The following is a 16,915-nucleotide window of genomic DNA, read 5'->3' on the forward strand; positions in this document are numbered from 1 at the left end:
CCCTGAGAAAGGGGCTGGGGATTAACCACGGCCACAGTCTGTGCAGCTGCTCCTGGGAAGAAGTGGAGTCCCCGTCCCCCACCTGTGAGTCGGGGCTGGCCTTGGACTTGCTTTGTCTAATGGGATGTGGGGGAAAGGATGCCACACTGGTTCCAGAGCCCGGGCCTCGGGACGCCTTCATTTTCTTGGGACATAAGTCCCAGAGACCGCCTTGTGCGGAAGCTGGTTCGGGCAACCCTGGGACAGAGGCCACAAGGAGGGAAACCGAGGACCCCGCCAACCTGGCACCAGCTGCCAACGCGTGAGGGGCCTGACCAGACAAGTAGAGAAATGCGCAGCCCACCCAAGCACTGTGAGAAATAACTAATGTTTTTTAACTAACTGTTTGTTAAATAACTATTTTGTGTGTGTGTGTGTCTTAATATTTCAGTGTATATTTCCCTAAAACAAGGACATTCTCTCACATAATTCCAGTGCAATCAGCAAAATAAAAAAATGAATGCTGAGCCCTGGCCAAAGTGCAGGTTCGATCCCCAGATCATACAAGAATCAACCAATGAATGAATAAGTAAGTGAAACAACAAATCCATGTCTGTCTGTCTCTCTCTCTCAAATAAAAAATAAGTGCTGATACAGGTCTATTATTTTATCTACAAACCTTTGAACTTCAACTTTCCTTTGTGTCTGTATTGGGCAAGTCTATATCAGACTGCCCCTCCCTCAGAAAGGAAGAGCAATCAGAAAGGCAACTTGGGCCTTCTAATACACAGTAGATCAAAACCAAAGGGCCAGGGTGTGACAGGCTGGCCCCGCAGCGGAGTCGCAAGTCAGTGAAAGCGGCAGAAATGATACAGGTCCGGCTATAAAGGGACATCTTGCAGAACGCTTTGCAGGTAATCACTGATGTGTCAAAGAAAGGAATGGAAGCTAGGGTTACCCATTGGCCAAGGTGGCTTTGGTTGTATATATCTTGCTGATAAAATTCTTCAAAAATTGGTGGGAGCGACATACCCTATGTTGCTCAAGTGGAACCCGGGGACAATGAACCTCTTTTAACTGAATTAAAGTTCTATCAGTGAGCTGCCAAACCAGGGCAAATTCAGAAATGGATTCGTACCCATCAACTGAAGTACCAGGAATTCTGGAATATACGAGGTCTGTCCGGAAAGTATCCAGCCACACACTGTGAAAGAGACACGCTTACTGAAGGAGATACCAGATACACCAACACTGCACGCAGGGCGATGACGCCTCAGTGCCCTGCAAAGTAGGCCCCTGGGACCTCACACAGTTCTCCCAACGTCTCTTCCACTGTTCAGAACACTCTTGAGATCTGGTTCATCGGTAGCAGTTTGAATCAAGTCATTAGCAACTGCACCGCGATGTTCGTTCTGCTCTGGTAGCAGAAGCCGCAGAATGAATTTTGCCATGACACGTTTCCTGCCAAGATCCTGCGTCAAAACCCCTGGATCAGCTTCTAGCTCCCACACTGTCAGTCGCCGATCCTTGTTGATTACAGCCGGTACACGTTCAACATTCTCAGGACTTCTGCTTGTTGCAGGCCTTCCAGAATGTGGGTCACTTTCAACAGATTCTCGACCACCTTTGCAGTGTTTGTGTCACACTTTTATTGGCACTGCACTCATTGTATTGTCCCTGAGAGCCCTCAGAATCATCCGAATAGTTTCCACAGAGGCATATTCAAGCTTCATGTAAAATCTGATGCAGATTCGTTGCTGTGCTCAGCCATTTTGAATGTGGTGGCTTACAGAGAACACATGCTCACTCAACAGCATCTGCCACCCTTATGACTAGTACAGTGAGGTTGTCATTGTTCACACATACACATTCCAGTCCACTCCCCTTGGTTGCCAGGTTACATTGATGTCATGCAAACCATTCTTGTTATATCAACAATGGCTGGACTTTTTCCAGGCAGACCTCAAATTCATGAGCAGTAGCATGGTACATGGAGATATCGAGGCCTTGAATCTTCTTTTGAGCTGCATCCTGACCAGGTGTACCTGGTAGATCACAGCCTTGCTTATTGGTACTGCCCAGAAGGAATTTTTTAAAAATACAAGGAAGACCCCAAAAGATGTCACAGTGGTACTACTGAATTCACCAGCACTGATGCACACAATGGCACAGCCCCCTCCACGCGTGGCAACTTGGAAATACGTGGTTATTGTATGATCCAGTGGCTTAGTGGCCATCTCCCATGAGAGAATAATTTGAAAGATCCTATTTACGTTAGAAATTCCAAAATGAGGTACAGAGAAAATATTGCAGGTTTGATGGACAAATGTCTTCCAGAGAGAAACAAGCCAGGTGAAATTGCTAAATTCACGGGAACAGCGAAATGACTGGAGGCCGCCAAGAAACCTCTATCAAAGTTTACAAGATATTCTTTTGCAAGGACTAAACTCTACAGGAAGCAAGGATGATGGCAAACTGGCTCTTGGTGCTTTGGAGAATGGAGGTCTGAATGCAAAAACTGTAACAAAGGAGCCAAAGAGAGAAGTGGGGAAAAGCGCAGAAGCTGGTGTGGCAGAGACGGCAGGCTCAGGCGCACAGGCGGGAGCAGCCCCGCACACCTGCGCAAGAGGGAGCCCGAGAGCCCAGAGGCAAACGCCAGGCTGTGAGTCAGTTATTCGTTTCCCTCACTCCATTTTTCTTCTTTTTCTATTTTAGGTGTTTTCATGTGAGGCTTGTGGGTGGGGTAACAGGGAAATACCTAAGTCTATGAAAAACAAATGTTGTATTAATATAAATACTTTGTACAATTTATTAAAGGCTAACTTATACAATTTCTAAATCATGAGGTTATATATACTCTTTAAGCTGTCCCATGCTGTGTGAAATGTTCTGGATACTTTTAGAAAAATTACTGTGACATGCACTTTCCCAGAGTATGTAAAAATGTTTGCCCAAGTCCTTCCTTTTAAGGAAATACAAAACTTAAAGGGATCTTTTTGCCTGATACAAATACACAATTTGTGTGGCCATAAAAAAAAAGAAATGAAAGGACCACTCTAAGGTATCAGAGCAAAGGTTTTCCTCTGAAAGAGATCTGCTGTGAGAAATGGAAGAAATGTATAGAAAATGTCACGTACTTGACCTCTTAGAGCCAAGGGGACACTGTGTTTATAGAACAGCATCAGGCAATGATGCAGGAAGGGTAAACCAAGAAGACAAAAAGATTAACAAGTTAGGCGCCACGTCAGTCACCGGTGACTGACACTACACTAAACGGAAAGGAAGACAAAGCACACCGGGCGCTTAACGCGTTATAAAGGAAGATGAAGAAAAATATGATGGTTAATTTGAAGCCAGTGGAGGCAAGAAGTGAAATGGAAAATACACCCTTGAGAAATTATCCTGCAGCCCAGAGGAAGAGGGTAGAGAAGGGGAAATTACGAAAGGTGAGATGCGGCATGGACAGGACGCGGGAGAATTTTCTCTCTGGAGTGAGGACTAAGGACAGGGGAACCCTGCACACACAGAGCCGGAGCAATGCCAGTCCTGCAGGACGTTTTCTGGCGTGGGCACGGGGAGGACGCACTAGTCCCAGGTAAAAGTGATGAAAACGTACCTAAAACCGAGACACAGAGCTCATAAATTTTTGAGGTAAAAACTGCATAGAATATCCTATAAACCTGTATAATATCTTAGTTATATGGGATACCTAAGAACTAATAAAAAATAAATCTGGCTGCAGAGTTCTCCTTGCAGGACTAAAAACCCGAAATATCCTCACAGAACAGAGTAACATCGATAGTTTCATGCCAACATGATTTTGGCTCGTTCATGTGGGAAAGATATTCTCAGACATGCTTAGAACGGGAACCCCCTACTTGGTACTCCTGAAAAAAGTATTTGCCGATAAACTGCAGTCAATCAGTGATGAATCAAAATGAAGAACTAAAATATGGGGTTGTGTTCTAAAAGAACCAACTAGTGGTAAACCCACTAGGTTAAACGGAATAATTCTAAAAATAAAAGTGTTAATATCATTATAAAGTAAGCCAGATGAAAAATGTAGTTCTCGAATAAGAAGACACGTAATATCAGAAGTACAATAGTTGTCACTGTGAGCCAGGAATATTGGCTAATAAATGGGCCTGAGGAAAGGAACAAGACATAGAACGGTTTTCAGCTTTCAATTTTGATACTGATAATTAGAGCAAATACATACAACTTTTTGTTTAAAAAATTAAAGGGACTACTAGTGGACTGAAAATAGGATTTACACCTTTGAAATCACTTGAAGAATTAATAAAAGCAAAGGAAATACACTTCATTTTGTAAAAGAACAAAATAAACCCCAACCAGAAGAAAACGGCAAGGCAGTACGAACATGATGACAAATGCCAGCAAACATAACATGACAATAAAAATGAATGGAACAAATTCTGCCACTGAAAGGGAAGGAGCATTTGGGTTGTAATCATGCAAAACTGTAAATGGCTTAAAGCTCCACAGTGGTGAACAGGGAAATAAGTTATGTTATATCTGTAAAGGGAATATTATGGGGCTAAGTTTGTAGTTTCAAATAATATTAAATGCCTTTGGAAATGATAATCTGTTAAACAGACAGACAAAAACCGCAAGATCCTAAATTACATATAAAAAATGGCTCTAGTTTTTTTAAAGACAAAAATGTGTTGACAGTCATGACCTCTGGGGTGTTGAAATTTGGGGCGATTTTGTATTTTATTTCTTCGTTGCATTTTATTTGTATTCCTCTATTTCCTAATTTTTCCAGCATGAAGATGCATTACTTTTGCAACCCCCAAACACACACGAATTGGCCATTCTAGAGCATGCTGCTACTTATTTTCCTAATTATCATAGTCCGTACTTTCTCTGTTTGCTAAACCCAAAATCTCACTAGAAATTCCTTGTATATGAAAGTGATCTCTGCAAGTCTGTTTCTTGCTCTCTCTCTCTCTCTGAGACTCACCAAGAGATGAATTGGAGTCAACTACTTTCAGGGGGAAGCTGACTCAGGCTTCCAAACCCCTCCACTCCCTCCACTTACAAGCTCTGTCCTCTGCAAAGCCCACCTGGTATTGCCTGGTTCCAGGGTGGGTGCTCGCCTGAGCGCTGTGGCTCTGGCCGTGTGCCGGGCTGGCTCACACTAGCTCACAAGAGCTGGCTGTTCCCACCTCTTCCCGACACAATGCTCTGCTAGTCTGCAGTCGGCCACGGTGGGAGCATCTGCACTACGATCATCAGCAAATGCTACAAATTAGGCCCTACTCCTCCACCAAAAGCCAGTAGCACCCCACGGCCTGGCGTCCAGCAGCTGGCGCCTGGGAGCGCGGCTTCCTCTAAAGTGTGGTCGGTGGACCAGCAGCTTTGATCAGCATCACTCAGGAGGTTGTCAGAAATGCAGAATCCTGCCCTCCTGCAGACACCTGCGCTGGGATCTCTGGGGCGGGATCCAGCAGCTTACCAAGATCCTAGGCACTAGAGAGGGGGTAGCAGCGGCTTTGAGTGGAAGGGGGACATCCAGGTTTAGAGTGACCAGGTAGCCTGTGATTTCCCCCTCTTTATGGTTCAAATAGCATGTAGAGAAAACTTAGGAGGAACAAAACAAAACGTATTTCCACCAGCCACATTTCTTCCATGATTTGAGTACATGCTTATACAAAAACCAGCCTCCGGCACATTTTTTTCTGCACATTAGTATACAGCACATTTGCATCCCGATTTCCTGTTGAACGACTTAGACTTTGACATGATCGCCAAGACCTGCTGACTTTCTCAAGAAGAGATTTGGTGCGGTTCCTTCGGCTGCCCTTTTCCCCCGCCTCCAGCCAGCATGCTGTACAGAGGTGGTTGGTATCTGGCATGTAATCTGCAGAATTAACATTCCTCGCACTGGGCCTGGCCCGCAGAGCACGAAGGAAACAAGCCTCGTGGTCACGGTCACGGGCAGAGCCCGGTAGACAGGGGCACAAACCCCTAATCCGGTTTATTCTGGGAAGTATTTTGGCACAGCTTGGCACTGCGGTTTATCAACAGCTCATTGTTGATGGGTGCTGGAGGGTCTCAGCTCTATTTGGAAGGAAGTTACCCCTCCAGAGCCTTTTATGGTGTGGTTGGTTTACCCTTTAACTTTAAAGAATGGGTCTGTAAACTGCCTGAGTTTGGGGGACCATAGATCACTTATTGATTGGCGACACTATTGGCAGCAAAAGGCTCAGGAAAAGCACCAGCATCGTCACCTCACCTCGTGGACCTGGCTCATTCACCCAACAAAGACTTATTGGCGCCACCTCTGACCCAGACACTTCACAGAGACGGGGTCAGTGGGAGACAGAAGCTCTAGCGTAGCACGCAGTCCTTCGGGGCTCACGTGGCCTGACCGGCAGAGGCGACAGTCAGGGAGAGAGGCCTGGCCTCGCGGGAGGAGTGGGAGTGCTCCAGGAGGACACGCCCTGGGCAAAGTGTGGAGGCGGAGTAGGTGTTCCCCACTGAGAGTTGTTCCAAATGCTGGGGGTAGGGGCTGGAAGTTGAGTGGCAGCGGGAGGGGCTGGAAGATGAGTGGCAGGAGATGAGGGAAATCGGGGCAGGTGTTATGTGGTCGAGCCCTCACTGCCAGGATAAACTACTTAGTCATTATTCTATAGACACTTAGGGCCGAGAGGGTGGCATTTTCCCACCAATATCCATCCACCCCAACCCACCCATCCATCCATTTGTCAACCGTCACCCATCCATCCTTCTGGCTACCTACCAGCTTAATACACGCTGTACCAGGCACAAGACTTTTTCTTTCCTCTTCCTGAGTCCTCAAGGTCTTGCGGTTTCCCCAGCAACTCCTCTCTATTCTACCGCAGAGCTACTCTCCCCTACCTGTGTCCACCTGCGGACTATTCAGGTGATGGTGTTAGAAATAAGAAGCGGGAAAGTCACATGACAGCAGGGCGCACCTGCTGGAAATTCAGGAAGGAGTAAAGGCAGCATGGGTAGTTGTGCTGACACAGAATGACAAGGAAATCGCAACCTGACAAATAAATATTTCAAAAGGCAGTTATGAAACTGTTAGAGCATATGGCAACCCACGTCCTTTACATAATTATGATGTATTTATGCCCCTAAAAAATTTTTAAAAAAGAGTCAGATTTAAGAATGCACCATTAAAAATAATTCTGTGGATTAACTGTTTTGTTTTCATTTTTTCTTCTCTTTTTTTTTTTTTTAGCTGGCAGGGGTAAGGAAATAGGAGCCGTGTTTTAGGTCTTAATCTTCTGAAATGGGTTACATTTCGTAAATACACTTTGGTTTAACATCGTTCGTTGTCCTTTATGGTGAAAAAGAAAAGTTCATGCAGATTACAAAAGACATCACACACACTACAGGGTAAGCAAAATCACCCACTGAGAACTATTTGTGAACAGTTTGGTATATTTTTTCAGCCTCTTGTCTCTGCACACTTTAAATTGAGATCATTTATTTTATTCAACATCGGCTATGACCTCTCCTGCCTCCGTTTAATATATGAAATGAGAAAATACATAACATTTTTTGAAAAGAACATCTTAATGGCTATAAAGGTTTCACATTTACTGAACCGGAGTCCCTTTCAGTGAAGGGCTTAGGAAGTTTCCAGTACTTTGCTTTTATTAAAAGATGGAGACCATCCTTTTATCGTCTACCTTCTGTGAGAACTCTCTTTGGGTCCTTTAGGTAGAATTTTAGAAATGGAGAAGCTGAGAAAGCCATTGTTCTTTTTAACGCTGAGACTTCAACCCCTAGTGCCCCTTTACCTTCTAAAAAGGCACCTGGCCTTCGTGGAGTTTCTTCAGCATGTCACAGAGGGCGTCTCTCGCTCTCTGAACATTAAGAGAATGTGGTGTATGTTACTGTCTCTGGAGTGAGCGTGTTGTGATGCTTTAGAGAAAAATTTGTATATTGAAAAAAAAAAAAAAAAGCAGAAATAGAATGATATTGCCCTCCTGCCCTCTGTGGTTCCAAACCCAAACCAATCATTTAAAAAGAAATCTAAAGAAAGAGCTCAAGCCCTGACTGGTGTGGCTCGGTTGGTGGAGCGCGGTCCTGCAAAGCGAGAGGCTGCGGGCTGGGTTCCGGGCAGCGCGCGGGCCTGGGTTGCCGGTTCGGTCCCGGGGTCGGGCGCGTGCAAGAGGCAACGCTCACCTGGGTTTCTCTCGCACTTGGACGTTTCTCTCTCTCTCCCCTCCCTCCCTTCCCCGCTCTCTAAAAATAAAAGAAAGAAAGAAGGAAGGAAGGGAGGGAGGTAGAAAGGAAGAAAATAGCTCAAGATCCTTTTATCCGAGTTTCTAATCACGCTGCCAGGAATGTAAGTTTTGGATCTCAGGTAGTGGAACGAGTTTCTGTTGAACACGACGATTTCCCGCTCACTTTTGGCACTCCCTGGTATTCGGACCATTGCCACATATTTTGAGTCAAAATAGTGTCCCCCGCGCCTCCTAGAGCCACAGCCTGCCCAGCAAGGGTGTGGCGGGGGGGGGTTGGCCGCCCCTGGGATGGGGCTGGGATTGCAGAGGGCTTTGGATAAGAGCTCCGGTTGTGCCCCCCGAGAGGCCCTGGGTCCGATCCCCAGCTCTGTAAACCGGGGCAATCCCACTAACACTCTCCGAGGCTCGGTCTACCGGTGTGGAGTAAGGGGCCAACCCCAGCGCGCACCCGCAAGAGCGTGAGTGCCGTTCTGCACGGAGAGCGCCGGCGACGGCGCCGCGGGAACGCGCGCAGCCCGGAGCCCGCACTCACCTCCGCCGTACATCTGGCACAGGTAGGGGAAGCGCCACACATTGCCCAGGCCCACGGCGTACGAGATGCAGGCGAACACGAACTGCAGCGGGTTGGCCCACAGCGGCCGCGCTTTCTCCATGGCTCCGAAGCGCGCCTGTCCGCTTCTCGCCCCGGCGCCCGCACGTCTGTTTCGGTGCGCGGCCGCCAGGAGCGCCGTCCCGCCCCGGCTCAGCCTGGGGGTGGCCCCTCGCCACAGACGCTCGTCCTTTTTTTAATTGCTAATCTCATTAACGGCACGCCCGTCGGAGGGGCGAGGCTGGTAAATGGATGACGCCGAGCACAGCCCCGCCTGGACACTGCGGCCGGCCGGGAAGCGCCCGAGGTGGCAGGGTGCACAGGGCGGCGCCCCGTCCCCTCCCGCTGGACGTCGGGGCGGTGGGTGGATGAGCTGTGGAGCTCCTTGGAGGGGTCAGGCTCCCTCGACCACTCCCTCATCATTTTTGGAGTGCCTGCTGTGTGCCAGGCTTTGGGGACAGGGCTGTGAACCTTCCTGCATCTGGATAAAATGTTCCGTTTTCACCTGTTTTTGACCCACGGATCAGACTATTTCATCTGGTTCATTGTAGTCCACATGGAACACTGAGAAGCTAGGAAGGCCACTGAAACAAAGCAAGAGGGTTAGCAGTTCCAGTGGTGGGCTGGGGTGGTCAGGGAAGGCTTCCCAGCGGAGGAGACATGACATTTGCTTGGGGACAGGAAGGAAGCAGCAGACCTCCCTCTGCCCCAAGCCATGCGGAGGAAGAGCCATTCAGGCAGCCCAGTTTCCTTCCATCCACTCGACAGAGCGGCCCTGGGTGCCTACTCTGTGCAGGGCCAGGGGTCTGGCTCTGCAGTGCCCAGTGCAGCCAAAAATCTGGTTTTGAATGACCGTTGTGGGGGTCTCTACTCCTCGGGCCAGTCTCAGGGCCAGAGATTCGGATTCATTAGGCTCTGGTCAGGGCCTAAGAAACCTCGTATTTCTCCCAGTCTTGCAAGGAGACTGTTCAACATGGTCACTAGACAGGCTAAGCCTGCGGCTCTGTAGCAATGCAGGATCTATCTGGCTTCGAATCTCAGCTGTGCTGCTGACTTAGCTGAGCCTCTGTTTCCTCATCTGTAATGGGAACATTTTCCCCTGCCCAAGGGCTCATGTGAGAACTAATCGGTAACTTAGTTTACGACTTGGCACATAGTAAGTGCTCAATAAAGAGGCCATGATTATAAGTCCCCAATAGGCTGAAGGCATGCATGTGTAATACACTATATAAGTTAATATTGATGCCACACTTTGAACAGTGCCTGGTATACATAGTAAGAGCTAAGAATGTGCTTATAAGTCCCCAATAGGCTGAAGGCATGCATGTGTAATACACTATATAAGTTAATATTGATGCCACACTTTGAACAGTGCCTGGTATACATAGTAAGAGCTAAGAATGTGCTTGATAAGTAAATACATAAATACATGCGATTAAAAAGAAGGGAGAAGCCAAGTTACTGGTGGAACTCTTACATGAAGCCAAAAGGAAATCACTACTTTGGGATGGTCCCTAGCTGGGCTTTCCCTAGAGTTCCTGCTTGGCTGGTGGCAGAGGAGAAAGGCGGGTGTGGTGAGGAAGGTAGAGGCTCCTCAGACACATTACTTGTCCTTGAACTTTCTACTTCCAAAAAGCAAAGCAGAAAAATCCAGCAATCCAGCCGGAGAAACTGTTTTGATGTTTAAACTTTGAATTCTGTAGAGTGTCCTTCCTCCCCCTTGTCTCCTTCCCGAAGGAACCCACCACCCAGGTTTCTGTTGCCATAGGTTAGTCTTCTGTGGCTTTGACCTTTACATAAAAGGGCTCCTATGGTAGGTGCCCTTCCGTGCCTGGCTTCCCTCTGCGGGGCTTAGTCACATCCTGGTATACCGTTGCAGGTCATTCCTTCTCACGGCTACATAGTGTTCCATGGTGTGAATGCACTGTGGTCTATGACTCATGAACGTGTGTGCTGTCTCCAGTTTGGGGTTCTAAGGAATGAAGTGGTGATGACATCCCAGTATGTGTCACTGGGTAGATGCAGACACTCGCAGCCGGGCACTTCTGGGCCACCTGTGCGTGAGTCAGCTATAGAGGATATTGCCCAACTGTGTCTAGAGAGGGTGTACCAGTTCACACTCCCACGCGTTTCGGTTGCTTTGCATCCTCACTGACTCTTGTCACTCTGTTCTTAAAGGTCTACCCAGTCTTGCACCTGAAACTTGTGTAATTTTGTTAACCAGTGTCACCCCAATAAATTCAATAAAAAGAAAAAGAAAGTTCTACTCATCGTAGGCAGTTAGACAGGAGCAGAGCAAACACAATGGTCCAGGTACAGAAGGTCACCAGGGAGGAAAGCCCTGGGTGCCTAGCAACGAGCAAAACTGGAAGGCAAGGACCTCACCCCCAAGGTAACCTTTTCTCCCCTGGCTTATCACTGGTCATGGGGTTTGAACGCCCTGACCTGTCATATCCCTGGTCATGCGGTTTGGATTCCCAGACCTTTATATCGCTGATAATATGGGTTGGACCCTTTGACTTCTCCTCCCTAATGATAACATCTAGGCCTCAGCTGCATTTCAGCTCCAGGCCCAGAAAAGCAGCAAAACCAGACACACGAAGCCATGGCTGCCTCAGGAACGGCCACATTGACCAACGACCCTTGGCGATGACCAATCAGTGGAGACCACGACCCTGAAAGAGCACACCTGGAAAGCTGATGACTAGCTATTGAGACCCTCCCTTGCGACCTCCCCTAAGATCCTGCCCATCTGTGCCTTTCCCCTCCCCCTCCTCTTCCCCCACAGGCATGCATCTCCTAAACTCTAGGGGACCCCACGAGACTTGCAACCAGGCGAGCGAAGGACCGCAGCAGCCTGTCCCGGGCTCACCCCTGAACCTGTTCCCAGGGTCCCATTTTCTCTGACTTCCCCGCCTGGGCTCTCCTGTTGCTTCTTCCATCCTAAGCCCTCCCCCGTTTCACTGTCCCAGCTGTATTAGACGTCCCATCAGAATGTGCTCCTGCTGGAGCCAATAAATTGTTTCTTTACTGCACTTTGTCTTTTGACTGAAATCTTTCCTTTGGAGACATACCCAGTCTTGTGGGTGTCGTGATGGTTCACTGTGGCTTTGAGTTTTATTTTTTTACCTGTGCCTATATTTTATTTTATTATTTTTATTGTATTTTCCCATTACCATTTATCCCCTCATGCCCTCTTTCACCTCCACGCACTTCCTCCTCCCACAGTCATCACACCGTTGTCTGTGTCCAATGAGTCCTTTTTCTTTTTTAATAAATTCCTTCTCCCACCCCCCCCCCCAGAGCTGCCATCTTGCTTGCTATGAGTCTGTTTCTATATTGCTTGTTGGTTCAGTTTGTTCACTAGATTCCACATGAGTGAAATCACATGGCATTTGTCTTTCCCAGACTGGCTTGTTTCACTTAGCGTAAGGCTCTCCCGGTCCATCCATGCTGTCGCAGAGGGTAAAATTGTATTTTTAAGGCCAAGTAGTATTCCATTGTGTAAATGTCCCATAGTTGTTTTATCCACTTATCCACTGATGGACAGACACTCGGGTTGCTTCTCCATCCTGGCGATTGTAAATAACGCTGCAATGAACATAAGAGTGTGTATATTCTTTTGTGAGTGTTTCGGGTCTCTTCAGATAAATTCCTGGAAATGGAATCTCAGGGTCATAAGGCAGTTCCATTTTTAATTTTTTGATGTCCACAGTGGCTGCACCAATCTGCATTCCCACCAACAGTGCACAAGGGTTCCCCTTTCTCCACATCCTCACCAGCACTTGTTGGTTGATTTATTGACGGTAGCCATGCCGACAGGTGTGAGGCTATGTTTCATTGTGGTTTTAACTTGCATTTCTCTGATGGTTAGTGACACTGAGCATCTTTCCATATGTCTGTTGGCCATCTGTCTGTCCCTTCCCTGATGCTGAGAAGGCTGCACACCTTTGCACAGGCTAATTGGGTCATTTGGATGTCGACTTTCAGGAGGCATCTGTTCAAGCCTTTTGCCACTTTGTAATGGGCTTGTCTTTTTCTACTGATGCCCAGTTCTTTCCACATTCTGGACGTCAGCCCCGTCAGTTTCACGTATTGCCCATTTCTTCTCTCAGTCTGTGAATTGCCTTTGTATCGTCAGTATTGTCTTCTGATGAACAGATATTCTTAATTTTAACAAAGTCAGATTTACCAATCTTTGCCGGTAGTGTCCTCCTTTCATTTTTTTTTTTTTAAGCAAGGTTACTTTATTTTATTTAATTTTAATTTTATTTTATTTATCTGTTTTTAGAGAGAGGAAAAAGGAGAAAGAGAGGGAGAGAAACATCAACGTGTGGTTGCCTCTCATGCGCCCCCAACTGGGGATCTGGCGTGCAACATAGCCATGTGCCCTGACTGGGAATTGAACCAGCGACACTTGGTTCTCAAGCCACTGAGCGACAGCAGCCAGGGCTCCTCCTTTAGTTTTAAATATAGGTATCCTGTTGAAGAAATGTCTCCTTTATCAACTACAAGGTCATGAAGATACTCCTGAGAATTTAAATTTGTGGCAGAGTAAGTCTAGCAATCTAGAGATAGGGCTGCCTTTGTAATGTTGTTGAGCAGTTTTGTTTTCTTATTTTTAAAAAGATTTTACTGATTTTTAGAGAGAGCGGAAGGGAGGGAGAAAGAGAGGGAGAGAAACATGGATGTGTGAGATAAACATTGATTGGTTGCCTCTCGCATGCCCCCAACCAGGACCAGGCCCACAACCCAGGCATGTGCCCTGACCAGGAATCGAACCGGTGACCTTTTGCTTTTAGGGACAATGTTGAACTATCTGAGCCACACGGGTCAGGTTGAGTATTTTAGTCGGAGGCTCGTTGCTGCCTCCAGCTTACCTGCTTAGCACATACTCGTTCTCACAATTGAGTTTTCCCTAGATGGTAGCTGGCTCCACGGTGGCAGGGAGGAACTGGTCGCCTTAGAGAGACACCCTGCACAGCTTTCTGTCACCTGGACCCGGAGGCTGCTTGGACTTTGTTCGTTTCATATAAGCAAGGCCCCTCTTCAATTCCCTATCCTAGTGGGGATCAGGTCAGCCGCTCCCTCCATTCATACGGCCAGACTTCCTGGGTCTTGGGCAGGGTGCGCAGCCCTCGGAGGCGGGTGTGGCAGCACAGGGAGACACCCCCAGAGAGTCCCAGAGCAGGACTAAGTCCTCAGGGACAGATGCTCAGAGCTCCACACACCTCCCCGCCCCGACGAAAGTGCTGCTCTGGCTGTTAGAAATGGAAAGGACAGGCCTGGGAAGGGCGGGGACACTTCCACTGGGGCTGGCATAACCTGCAGTAGAGATCAGTGCTTGTGGCTGCCAGCCAACGCTCTGATTTATGGCATTCGCCATCATCTGTGGTGTAAATGTCCCCACGATGGCCACCTCCAAGCTCCCAGCGTGGTGTCCCTGGAGGTGGAGTTGGGGAGAGACATGCAGTGCCCCCCCACCCCGTGTTGACTTTCCACCATACATGAGCAATGCGCATCGATAACCTCAAGAGCTCACCTAATAGTGTAGTAAATAATTAGGAGGTGGTGGGTGTGGGGTATTTATTGCCTCTGTTTTAAATCATTTATGTAACTTAGGTTTAAAATAATGGTCCTGTTTAACAAGCAGCTCACCAATTCCTGAAAATGTACCAGCACCCCTGAGGACCCAGGGCTGGGAAGCAGCTCTGTGTGGCTGAGCTGTCAACCCAGACACACCTTCCGGAAGGATGGTTGGTGCTATCTGATTTCCCGAGGAGGGTGGGGAGCGAGGGGACGACCATGACTCAGTTGCACGGGTGTGGTTGTGGCCTGGTGCCAAGAGGCCAGTCCTTACTGCCCTGGTTACGGCCCGCAGCTCTAAACAACGTGCAGGCCCTGGTGAGCCCGCTGTGATGTGACCCACCTCCGTGGCTCCCAGTTCCCCGCGAGATAAAGTCCAAAGTCCTCAGCCTGGTCTGTAAAGCCCTGAGGAATTTTATTTTTTTTAAATTGGGCCCTGAGGAATTTGACCCTTGCTCACCTAGGTTCCAGGAGAAGCTAGACTCTTCATCTTCCAGACCATGTGCGTTTTTATACTTCTGGGCAGTTCCTTCAGCCAGGAACTCCTCCCTTCTCCTCCCAGGAAAAGCCTGTCTGTTCTTGACTCAGGTGAAATAGGACCCTTTTTAAGAAGCCCCAGCACCCTGTCCGCAGCCAGATGCCCCCAAGCACAAGTGGTTTCTAAGCCTCTCTGTGCTGCCCAGTCAGGGAAGGCTGTGTCCCCTCTGGATGGTGGCTGGCAGCGCGCCCCCCCCCCCCCGCCCCCCCATGTGCGGGGCTCCATGGCTGGGCCGCAGTAAAAAGTAGCTGGTGAATGGAAAGCCTGCTGCGGAGTCTGAGCGCTTTGGTATAAACGCATCCTGTTGTCTCACGGCTCCCTCGGCACCCACAGCCCTGCATCGTCCGCACTTTGGGACGTCCTTGCAGACGCCAAGCTTTTATCGCCCACCTGCTCCGGGCCAGGAGCCTGCTAAGCCGGGGTTCCGGGCAAAACCTCTGGACAAGACGGGCCTCCCGCCCTGCTGTCCAAGGCACCACTCACCCGCCCTCTGGGAGGCAAGGCTGGGGCTGCTGGGGGACGGGCGCAGCTCAGGTGGAGAAGAGGAGGGTCCTCCCAGCAACCTGGGGGAGCCCTGCGTCGGGGGCGCGCGCGTGCGCATGTGTGGTTTGTGTATTTGTGTGTGAGCATGTATGTGCATGCGTGTGAGCATGTACGTGCATGTGTATGCGCATGGTGCTGAGGAGGCAGGGGTGTCCCATTACTTTTTCCAAGAACTGGGACTGTCCTGCAAGTGGAGCTGCTAGCCTCCGAGCCACAGGGCGGCAGGGAGCACCGCTCCTCTGCTCCTCGACCCGGTGAGCCCACAGGTGCCCCCCACTGCGGGGGGGTGTTTGAAACACAGATCCTGCTCCAGTGGGCCCAGGGTGGGCCTGTGCTTCCGCACCCCCCACAAGCCGCCGGGGGATGCTATTGCTGCCGGTCTGAGGCCCCGCATCCCCAGACCAGACCCCCCGATATTTCCTGTGCTCCAGCCACATCTGCCCATTTTTTGGAACCTTTTTTGCTGAATTTGTGAACCACGTGGACTATTATTTATTGTTTTCCTTTAAATTAATTCCACTTTTCACTTAAATACATTTAAAATGAAACTTTATGTCACTACCATACCTGTAAAGCGAGTGTTTTTCTAATGCATTTCAAGATAAATCAACAAATATGAAAGTTTTGAAACGTCTGTTGTATAGTGCTTCCTCGAACCACATCATGGGCTCCCAGTGGAGGTGCATCCTGTCCTGGGCCCCACAGACCTGCCCAAATGTGCCCACGGAGCCCTTGAATGCCAAGGATGTGCCCAGGGCTTGGAAAAGGGTGGAAGCCCACGTGGGGTAGTCCCACCATGATGTCTATATATATGTAGTTTGTGTGTAATTTTCTTTTCACAGAAGAGTTAAGGCCTTCCAAAAGTACCCGAACCCCACTGCTGAGCACACACCTGTTCTACAGAGGAGGCCCAGGGCTCCTGCGGCCCTACCTGGTGGCTGCTGTCCACAGGTGATTGCTTACCTTTAATTAAAATGAAATAAGATGAAAGACTCGGTTCCTCGGTCACACCAGCCACATCTCCCGAGCACAGGAGCCACACGTGGCGGTGGCTGCCGTGCTGGGCGCGGCAGGTGTAGGACATCCCATCTCTGCGGGGCGTTCCGCTGGACAGTCCTGGCTTTGGTGTGTGTGTGTGTCAGGGGGGATTCAGTGGTAATTCCTGCCATGGGGCTTTGCCTCTTCTGAGCCTGGACTGTGGGCAGCTGCTTGGGACAAAGCAATGTCCGAACGCTATCCCTTCGTTCCCAGAAGAGGACAGATGAGAGCTTCCTTCTCTCTGTCCCTCCGCCTCCCATGAAGTTGAACATCACACACATTTCACCTCCCACAGGGAGGCCAGAAGTGTCACCGGTGGCTCCTTGAAGCCACACCAAGGTGGGAGACGCAAAAACCTTCTTCCGCTCCCCAGCCCCTGACGCCTCCCAC

General features: G+C 49.0%; 1 protein-coding gene and 1 pseudogene across 1 annotated transcript in view; one reads left to right on the forward strand and one right to left on the reverse strand.

The window, feature by feature from the left end:
* The window catches only part of SLC6A20 (solute carrier family 6 member 20), a 32,967-nt gene extending 24,049 nt beyond the window's left edge, over positions 1 to 8,918 (reverse strand). The window contains exon 1 of the mRNA XM_090284629.1: positions 8,764 to 8,918. Coding sequence (XP_090140755.1) covers positions 8,764 to 8,884 — 121 coding nt within the window. The 5' untranslated portion in view covers positions 8,885 to 8,918. The remainder of the gene's footprint in view (positions 1 to 8,763) is intronic.
* Positions 1,963 to 2,708, forward strand: LOC150005360 (serine/threonine-protein kinase VRK1 pseudogene; annotated as a pseudogene).
* Positions 8,919 to 16,915: the final 7,997 nt, after the last annotated feature.

This window comes from Furipterus horrens, unplaced genomic scaffold (genome assembly GCF_987537825.1).
Source record: "Furipterus horrens unplaced genomic scaffold, mFurHor1.1.pri manual_scaffold_7, whole genome shotgun sequence".
NCBI classification, from domain to species: Eukaryota; Metazoa; Chordata; class Mammalia; order Chiroptera; family Furipteridae; genus Furipterus; species Furipterus horrens.